This window comes from Bos mutus, chromosome 5, assembly GCF_027580195.1.
Source record: "Bos mutus isolate GX-2022 chromosome 5, NWIPB_WYAK_1.1, whole genome shotgun sequence".
NCBI classification, from domain to species: domain Eukaryota; kingdom Metazoa; phylum Chordata; class Mammalia; order Artiodactyla; family Bovidae; genus Bos; species Bos mutus.
The window spans coordinates 4,690,369-4,700,349 of record NC_091621.1 but is presented as its reverse complement, the minus strand read 5'-3'; the positions used below and the strand labels follow the sequence as shown (position 1 = coordinate 4,700,349).

At 51.2% G+C, this 9,981-nt stretch overlaps 1 protein-coding gene across 1 annotated transcript; it reads right to left on the bottom strand.

Moving 5' to 3' along the window:
* Positions 1-1,012: 1,012 nt before the first annotated feature.
* CKAP4 (cytoskeleton associated protein 4) lies at positions 1,013-9,768 on the bottom strand. Its single transcript, XM_005893698.3, has 2 exons — positions 9,086-9,768; positions 1,013-3,487 (listed from the first exon to the last, which is right to left on the bottom strand). Exons 1-2 carry the CDS (start codon positions 9,536-9,538, stop codon positions 2,171-2,173), a joined length of 1,770 nt encoding a protein of 589 aa, XP_005893760.2. The 5' UTR covers positions 9,539-9,768; the 3' UTR covers positions 1,013-2,170.
* Between the last annotated feature and the right edge of the window lie 213 nt (positions 9,769-9,981).

The following is a 9,981-nucleotide window of genomic DNA, read 5'->3' as shown; positions in this document are numbered from 1 at the left end:
CTCCCCTGTGCCCTCTCTCCCTTTGGGAGAGAAAAGAGCTCATGCAGTCTCTGAACCAACAGACAGGAGGTGTTGCCCAGGTCAATGAAGGCCTGCCCTTGTGCTGGTGGAAGGTGGAGGATGCTGTTACAGTTAAGAGCAGGGACTGGGTTCAAACCTCAGCCCTGCCCTCTCCTAGCTAATGACTGTACGTTGTGCTTATTTACAAGCCTGTTGTTCCTTTATAAAACGGGGAATGATACTGCCTACCTCCGGGGAATATTAGAAGGAATAAACAGAGGCCTATGAAGTGCTAAGCACCTGGCACTGGCAGACAAGTACTCAATTCAATGAACAGTATCCTTTGTTATAGAGTGGTAGGTGTATGGCAACCTGAGAAGTCAACATTCCTAGGTTTGCACAGGGGCCAAAGGTCACACAGATGAATCAACACACTGGTTCTCAAACCTGGCTGCACATTAGAATCAGCTAGGGAAACTTTACTGATTTTTTTTTTTAAACATTTATTTTTCCTTATTTGGCTGCACCAGGTCTTAGCTGTGGCCTTCAAGCTCTTTTAACTGTGACATGTGGGATCTAACTCCCTGACCAGGGATCGAACCTGAGTCCCCTGCACTGGGAGTAGAGAATCTTAGCCACTGGACCACCAGGAAGTCCCTCAGCTAGGAGGCCTTTAAAATGCTAGTGCCAGCCCTCTGTACCCACTGAATCCAAAATCTATGGAGAGGGTCCCCAGGTATTTTTTAAGGCTCCAAGAATCTAACAGAAAGCCAGGGTTGTAACCCTCTGCTATAGTTAAGCACTGGGGTCAAGCAATGACCTATAAAGAAAACTGCTAATAGTCAAATCAGAACTAGGTGCCCAGGCCTAACAGGGAGGACATCTTGATTGAAAAATTAAAAAAAAAAAAAGTTTACAATTGAAAATTACCCATCTTTCTAATTCTGAATACTGCACATTAATACATCATTAAAAGTTACCAAATTCTCAGAAAACCACCACTCTGGAAAAGTCATAACAAAGCTCAAGTGTTTTATTAAGAATTAAAAATACTGTAAATAAGCCATACAGTTCATTTCACAGTAAACTAAACAAACCTTTTTTTTCTTTTTCCTTTTTTTTTTCTTTTTTTCTTTTTTCTTTTTTAAAGGGCAAGACAGCCATTAAAGAACAGTACAGCTCAAAGGGGGAAGGGGAACAGCAAATGGCTACAGAAAATGCACACGGTCCTCACTGATGGATGGGGTCTGCTGACAGCAAACCTCTTCAAGAACATTGTGATAAAAGAGAGATGGTGGCCTCCATTCCCTGGGGAGGCAGTCTATGCCTTTATGAGCAGCTCTCGTAATACATTTCCTGAAGGAATCCAAGGACTCTCAGGGATTCTAAACCCTTATTCTGAACGCACTATTTGGGGCCTTATCAAGAGGTGACACGGGTCAGCCACAGGGGACTCTGTGGGGGGTTGTGTCTTCACATTCAGAACCGGCTGAATTCTTTGCATAGTTACCACTGAGATCGTGAAATGGTTCAGGAATGGAAAAGACACCTTTCCCCACAGAGGCGACCATCAAGCAGCTGATGCAACTAAAAACCGAGGGCTTGTCCCCCTCTCAATTCAGAGCTGACCTTAATGAGCTGTAACCAGTTTGAAGTGGAAGACAAGAAGTGAGTGACATCTCATGAAAACCTCGGCCAGAAGTACTAAAAAAAAGATAAAAATAAAATGAATTTTCCTTAAAGACAATTAAAAAGAAAGGTACCTCCTACCCCCACATTTTGCTTGAAATCTGCCAGCCAGGCAGGATTTTTGAGGTTAATCTGCTTCTGTTAATCCTCAACTGCAGCCACTACGGTTCTTCCCTGACACTAGGAAGAGACATCCCTTCTAGAAGGTGCCTCTGAGGCACAGAAACCGTGCCTTCAGGAAACCGGCCCCCAGCCCCAAAGCTGAAGCAGAAGACTTTTGCACAACCCTTGGTGCGCGGTAACCATCATAAATAAGTTAACCGGGCACAAAACCATGGAAGGCCCGGGAGGTCCTGGTAGTGCGGGTCGTGGAGGGACCTGGCTGTGGGGGGAGAGTTGAGGAGGGGCCATTTTTTTTTTTTTTTTTTTTTTGGTCATGAAAAACTGCACTGGCCATCCGTGCCCTGCACACGCAATCCATTTAGACTTTCTCATGAATCTTTTCCACTTTCACAAACAACCTATCCAGGTCATTCCTCAGGTCCTCTAGCAAACCCTTGGCGGACTCCAAGTTGTTCTCGTTGGTCTCGATCTTCACCGAGTACGCGACCAAACTGTCCACAGCAGTCCTAAGCATTTTTAAGTCCGACTCCACCTGGCCCACAGAGGCTCTGAGGTTGTCGAGAGAGGAGAGTCTGTCCAGCAGGTCCTGGTGGGGCACGGCGGTGGCCTCGCGGCCCAGCAGCGTGTGGACCTGCTCCTGCACCTTCTGCAGAGCCTCCACAGCGCCGGGGAGCTCGGCCACGCGGCGCTTCAGCTCGTCCACGTCACCGGCCAGTGAGAGCTGGGCCTCGCCAAGGCCACGCACCGTGCCTGCCAGGCCGCCCTCGGCGTCAGCGTCGGGGCCCAGGCCGGCCACGCGCTCCTGCAGCTCCGCCAGGCGCCGCGCCTGTTCTTCGCTCTGAGCGCGCAGCGCCTCCAGGCTCTCGCCCTGGCGCGCTGAGGCTGCCCGCGCCGCCTGCACCCCGTCTTCCACGCTCTGCAGCCGCGAGTCCAAGCCTTGGCTCTCCTTTTGGAGCGTTTCAAAGGCCTCGGAGGGTCTGAAGGCCCCGTCTTCTTCTGGCCGGAGGGCTGCGGCCTTGAGCTGGCCGAGCTCCTCCTCGAGTCTCCTGATCTCCTCGGGGAGATGGGCGGCAGACTCCTCAGCCCGGAGGATCTTCTCCGTGAGCGCCTGAAGGGTGTGATGTTCCGAATCGGCCGCCTCCTTGAACCTCTGCTGCTCCTGTTTGAGGCTCACCAGTTCTTTGACCTCTGTGTAGACATCCGACTCCATGGTCTGGATGGCGCTTCTCAGGGCCTCCATGTCCTTCTCTTTGGACTTCACAGAGGTTTGTATTTCCTTAACCACTTCCTTCAAGGCTTTCAGATCCTGCTTGTATCCCTCCGAGTCTTCCAGAGAGGCGACCTTGGCCTTCACGTCGTTGATTTCCTTCTGGCTCCTCTTCTGGACATCCGTGAAGATGGCGATGTTGTCATTGATGGACTTGGTGAGCTCCGTCAGCCTTTCCTCCACTGTGTTCTCCAGGGAGGTGAAGTCGCGCTCCCGGGCATCCTTGACCACGTGGATCCCATCAGAGAGGTCTTTGAGGATCTCATTCTGGAGTTTTTGTAGAACTTCACTGATGCGGTTGATCTCGCTCTCCCCCTGCTTCACAGCTTTCTCTGTGAGATCATGTTTATGTTGGGAGCTTCTCACGAGGGACTCAAAAGTACCGAATGTGGCTTGCAGAGACTGCACCTATAACCAAAATACAGATGTTAACCACAGAGAACTGCTGAAGGGTTTTATGCAATTCAGCTATATTTTTTTTGATCTGCCCAGCTTAAAGGTCCCTCCTCCAACAGAACAGCACCATAATTCTCCTTTGGGGAACCATCCTTACACACAGCCCATATGGTTTGGGGGACCAACCCAAAGGCTCCACTACAAGCCCTCTAGGCCTGACCAATCAATGCTTTCCATCCACCCACTTCCCCACCCTGGCCTGGAACTACAGTGATTAGGGGATGGGCATGTGGCCTAAGCCAGGCCAGCAAGTCAATTGCATAACTTCTCTTAAAACTACTGGGAATAGAAAGCTCTTTCTACTGGAATTGCTAGCTATAGGATGAGGGAAGTCTGGAACAGCTCAGACCAGCACATGATCAATGCCTGCCTACAGATCAAGCCAGCACAGAAGGAAGCAGAACTCAGGGAGGGCAAGATCAAGTTCTGAAGATACAATTTAAACCCCTGGAGACAGCCATACTGAAGGCATCTACTCTGGAACTAGTAAGTTTGAGCCAATAAATTATCTTTATCCCTCCCTCCATCTTTCTTTAGGGCAATTTTAGCTGAATTTTTAGCTCTTGCAACTGAAAGGTCCCAAGTTTTCACAGAAACAAAGCTGAGGCACATGGGAGACACTGGGCAGGAAGGCAGGAGACCAGGTTCAGATCTCTGCTTGGTAGTTCTAGCTCTTTGGCCCTGAACAAATCACATCCTTAACTGAAAATGTGATCAGTGGACCAGTGGCCCTTAGCATTTTCTGGCTTGTGAACACATTATGATACTGACTGCCACTATACATTCATTCTAAATAAATTCTACCCTGAACAGGGTCTGACCTGGGAACCACTCCAGGGAGCAGGTTTAATGTCCTGAGAGGCTGAGAGTATGATGATTAATGGCCTGCCAAAACAGTCAGAACTGCTGAGCAGAACTGAGCAGGACAAAATGAAAGGAGGAAGGGGTGGTGAATGGATTAAATAAAATAGAAAAAACTGATGATTATTGAAAGTAGGGTTCACTATATTGATCTCTTCTTTTCTTAATGCTTGAACATTTCCATAATGAAGGGCTTTAAAAAAAAATAGCATGGGTTTTAGAATGGGACCACCTATGCTCAAATCCTAGCTTGGACACTTTCTAGCTTTGTGATCACGGGGAAGTAATTTAGCATATCTATGCCTTGGTTTCCTCAGCCACAGGATGGAAACAAAGATAGTATCTAATTCATTAGCTTGTTTTGTGAGAATAAAGTGAGTTAATATATATAAAGTGCTTAAATTGGGCATAACACATAGCTGTGCCCAGTCGCTCAGACTCTTTGCGACCCCATGGACTATAGCCCTCAAAGCTCCTCTGTCCATGGGAATTTCCAGGCAAGAATACTAGGGCGGGTTGCCATTTCCTCCTCCAGGGGATCTTCCTGACCCAGGGATCAAATCTGCATCTGTTGTGTCTCCTGCATTAGCAAGTAGATTCTTTATCACCATGCAACCTGTAAACAGTAACTGTCACCTTCATTATCATTGCATCTTTCTGGAGTAGCTCAGCGCCCACCCCTGGCCCAGTGACAAAGGGCAAACACTACAGGACTAGGAATAGTACCCTGGGCTCTAGTTCCAGTCCCACCAATAACCAGCTCTGTGAGCACAAGGAAGTCACACTCAAATTCCAAGTCCCAAGTTCTTCATCTATTAACAAATCGGTTTCTAAAGTCCTTTATTGCTTCTACCAGTCTGTGATTTTAAAGCAGATTAGAATAAGGTTCTCAGGGACTCCAGAATACTAGACAATTTGCCTGCTCAACCAAATATAACCTGAGTCATAAAGGACACCTTGAGAAGGTACCAGAGACAGCTCTCCTCTGAAACTAGGTTATTCAGTCACAGAATCTGCCTGTTCTAAGCACAGATTTCAGAACAGGGGTGTCAACAGGTAGGCACAGTACCTGAAACATGGTAGGTGTTCATCAGTGTTTTCTGAATGAATCAAAGAATGAATGAATTTACAGAGCAAGGCCTGAAGAAGCCCAGGCTGGTCCATTTCCCCAACCCGTCTGTCACTCCTAACCTGGACTGGCTCTTTACAGACGGCTAGGAAGGGACCTAGATCAGAAATGACAGATGAAACCAATGAAAAGAGCACAGACAGTGTCTCCCTATGTTGGTGCTGTTCATCTTCTGAGCTGTTCATCTTCACATGCAAAGACCCCGTTATAATCAATATGCAGTGATTTTATCTGTTTCCCCAGCATATGTGGGATGCCCACTAAGTGGTGGACAAGATGCCCGAGCAGAGTGACACTAAGACAGGATCCCTGCCCTCAAGGAGTTCACAGTAGAGGCGGGGTAAGAGACTAGTTAGCGGTGGTTGATATTCAACAGGAACTTGATGTAAATAATTATGCAAATTTAAGAGACATCATCTCAATCCACCCTCATAATAATCTCATGGAAGCACCTATTGATCCCCATTTTACAAAGCAGGAGCCTGGGAAGTGGTAGAGCTGAGCATCAGAAGCCAAGAATGTCTGAGTTTAGAAACTGCACTCTTGGCCTCCAGTGATACACCCGGGCAGAAGCATGTTTAAAGTGCACTGAGTGCCTAGAAATGCTGCTCAGCCTCAAGCCATGACTCCTAGCCCAGAGCAAGATGAGAGAACAAAGAAATATGACCAGAGAACTCACTCGCCCACAGACAGCTCTTAGTCTCATTCAACTGACCCCACCGGCCTTAAGCCAACTTCTAAAATCACTGTATGCCACCCTGGATCTGCCAAGGCAACCCAAGCCCTTCAGAGGGCCTAGAGCAGAATCAGGGTTTCTGAAGCCCTGCGCCTAATTGTGCCTGCTGAATCTTCAGGATAAGAACAGGCCAGCCTCTCAGCCCATTCAGCAGACTGGGGCCATGCCCAGGTCTGAGAACATCTGAGAGCATCTGAGAACGAGATCAGGTGGGCACCCCAAAGGGCAGTGGAATAGCATGCTTCAAAGTCACACTGCTCTGATTCCAACCCCAGCTCCACCACCGAGGGTCTGCACATGACCCTGAATGAGCAACACAACTGCTCCAGACTCAGCTGGCCTATCTGTGCAGCGGTGCTCATGTCTCAGAGGGTAACTGGGAACACCTGGCCCACAGCGAAGACTAATTATGAATAATAATAATACAGTAAGAATATGTCTCTGAGAAGAACCAAACCCTCATCCTCAGAGGAATAAGGTGCTCAAACTTAGTTTGTCAGAGGACCATCCATCACTACTCACTCCTTAAGGCAAAGTAAAATCTACTGGCCACCCTGGAGATCCAGAGAGAAGTGACCACATGCAATGGAAGATCCTATGTGGCAAATGTTCCAAGTCAATGAAATGGACATTAATTGAGCACCTACTAGGTACTAAGCAAGGCATGGGAAAGATGGCAAAATGAATAGGTAAGTGGTGAACCGTGTTCTAGGAGTTCACTGCACTTTGAATCCTAGCACTGCTGGTTGTGTAACCATGTACAGTTACTCAGCCTCCTGGTGTTCACCTTCCCGGTCTGTGAAAAGGGGATCATATCAGTACTTATCAGTACCTGTTAGCACCGTGAGAGTCAGATGAATGCACAACAAACATGAGGCATTAAATATGAGCCTCTACACTACTAAAAAAGAAAGGTCATAATTTCAATGGTTTATAGCCAGGTGGATTCTTGAAAACCTGGAAAGAGTCCTCCCCTTACTATGGAGATGGGAGAACTGAGTACCCAAAAGGAAAGGGAATCTGTACAAAGCTGAGATGGAGCAAGAGTGGGAACCAGATGGAAGAATAAGGGAGGGGACAGGGAGGAAGCAGAAAGAATAAACCTCAATTTCTTTCTCCTGCCTCAACTCAAGACCTCCACCATCTGGGCCTCATCTTTAGCCTCCCCTCTTACAGCCTCCTAAATTTTACTCTGCTGCAGGCAGGATGGCCATGTAGAGTCTGCCAAACAAGCCTGTGTGTTCCTCATGCCATCTCTCAACAGTTATCCACCACCATATAGATCTAGACTGGTACCACGCTGGCCACCGGGTCACAGGCCTGGGCAAACTCCACCTTCTCTCTCTTCTGAACTCACACAGCAGTCACCCTCAACCAAAACCTGCCTGTGGGCTGCTTCACAAATAGGATTTGTCCTTTGCACCTTCATACCCTCCACAGGGCCTACCAGGAGCCATGCGACTATCAGACTTCACCAAATATTATGATTGATTGGTAAGTGGGTGGATCAAGAGAGGAAACAAAGAGCCTACTGATGATACTTCAGCAGTATGTCTATTTTTTAAGAATGATTTGACATTCCAGATAGGCAAAGCAGCGCTGCCTACTTAATTCCCTTCAAAAAGTCACCTCCCTTGGCCTGCAGCATGGAGCAAAATGACTCACTCCAGTTGCTCCACCAGTCTTAAGAGGAAATTCCTAGTCCCGCATATTCTACACAGTCAATAGAAACTTGGCAGGGCCGGCAGCATGCTGGGAAAAGGAGGCAGCAGTTCCGGGCTCAGAAGAGGTGGCGGGATTTTTTGTTTCAATCATGCAACCAAGTTTCATTGAGCAATGACATGAGTGGAGGACGGAGGAGGGGGAATGAGGCTGAAGGAGCTGCACTTGGTGTAAAAAGAAAAATCAGAAAAGGTAGACCCTAAGCAGCTTTCTGTTGAAAGGTGGGTCCATTGGAACCTGAAACAGGCCCCAGTGGCCTCAAGGCTGTCATGCAACCTGCCACTCACCAGTTGCGGTCTTTGTCAATTAAGCTCTAAATCTCAATTTTCTGGTCTGGAAAACAGAGTCAAAACTGCCAGTCCTCTCTCCTTCCCTCCCTCCCAAGGTTGCTATGAGGATTAGATAATAAGTGAGTAAGCCCTCTAAACACCATATAAATGTACCTCTGTATTATTCACCAGTGTGACCTAGTATCTTTGGCCGTTCCTCTCCTCTAAGGCTGAAATATGCTATCATACTTCCAAGGCCCACTTAGGTACACTAGTCTAATAAAGCGCAGGGGGCCTAACGAGATGAAATATTTCATCAGAACTATACAAACGAGTAACATCACTAGCTTCTCTATCCCCGGGCTCCGGGTCTATTAAAATCTGGCTCAGATGTCTCCCACGGGGAGAGCAGAGGTGCGGCCTTGCCCGAGGCTTCCAGGGATGCGCTGGTTTCCCTTCCAAGCTCCTCTCCAGACAACTCTGCCCATTCAGCGGTTCCTAATCCAAAAAGAATGAGCTCCCCAGAGCATGCCGGCTTCCTTACAGGTCACCGCTAATGTCCTATGACAGGCCCTTGGCCCACCCTCCCAGGCGGTCCGAACATCCTCGAAGCGGTCCATCCCTCGGGCCGATTCCTCAGCGGCCATTAACAAAGAGGGTCTGGGGGCTGCCTCGGAGCCAAAGGGCCGGGGCGAGGGGATCCCGAGCCGCTGGCGGAGGACACCCGGCCTGGGCCGGCGAGGGCCCCCGCCGGGAGGGCACGAGGGGGCCTGGCTGTGTGTGCGGGAGCCGCCGCCGCCGGGAGCACGGAGGTTGGGGGCCTGGGTACCCACCTTCTGCTCGACGCCCTGCAAGCCCTGACCCAGCTCCTCCCGCTGCCGGGAGAAGTCCTGGTGGCTGCGCCGGACGTGCTGGACCTCCTCCAGGACGTGGTGGACACACCAGCCCGAGAAGGCGGCCGCCGCCACCAGGGCGAGGTAGAAGAGAAAGTTAAGCACCCGGCCGAGCCTGCGCGAGCAGGACGCGGAGGACGAGGCGGCAGCAGCGGCGGCGGAGGAGGAGGACTTGCCGCCGCGGTGGCCGCCCTTGCCGTGCGCCTGGTTCTGCGGATGCTGCGGCGGGTGCTGCTGCTGCGGGTGCGGCGCGGGCGGCGGCGGGTGCTGCTGCGGCGCCGGCGGCGGCTTCTTCGCCACGTCATCCGCGCCGCCCGACGGGTGGGCGCCCTTCTCCGAGGGGCTCGCGGCGCCGTGGCCGCCCTTGGAGCCCCTTTGTTTGGCCGAGGGCATGTCGGGCGCGGCGGCGGCTGAGGCCGCAGGCTGCGAGGCGAGCGAGTGGGGCGCGCGGCCGGGGAAACTTCCTCGGGCTCCCCCGGGGCTGGGCGAGCAGCACGCGGGCGCTGTTGGCGTCGGAGCGGCCGAGAGAGAGAGAGCGAGAGCGGGCGGGCGGGCAAGGAAGGAGGCCGGGCGAGGGAGGAAGGAGGAGGGGGCCTGCCTCCGCCGCCGCCGCCGCGGCGCCGACCCCGCCTCCCGGGAAGGGAGGCCGGCAGAGCCGAGCCCGGAGCGCCTGCCACGCACGCTGGGGCCGGCGGGCGGCCCCTCCCCTTGCCGCCACGACCCCAAAGAGGGAGGGCCGAGCGGGGGGCGGCCCCGCGGGGTCTACGGAGGCTGGGATAGGGCGAGGGGATCTAGGGGAAGGCGGTGGCCCAGCCGGGTCTACGGGAGCCGGGGTG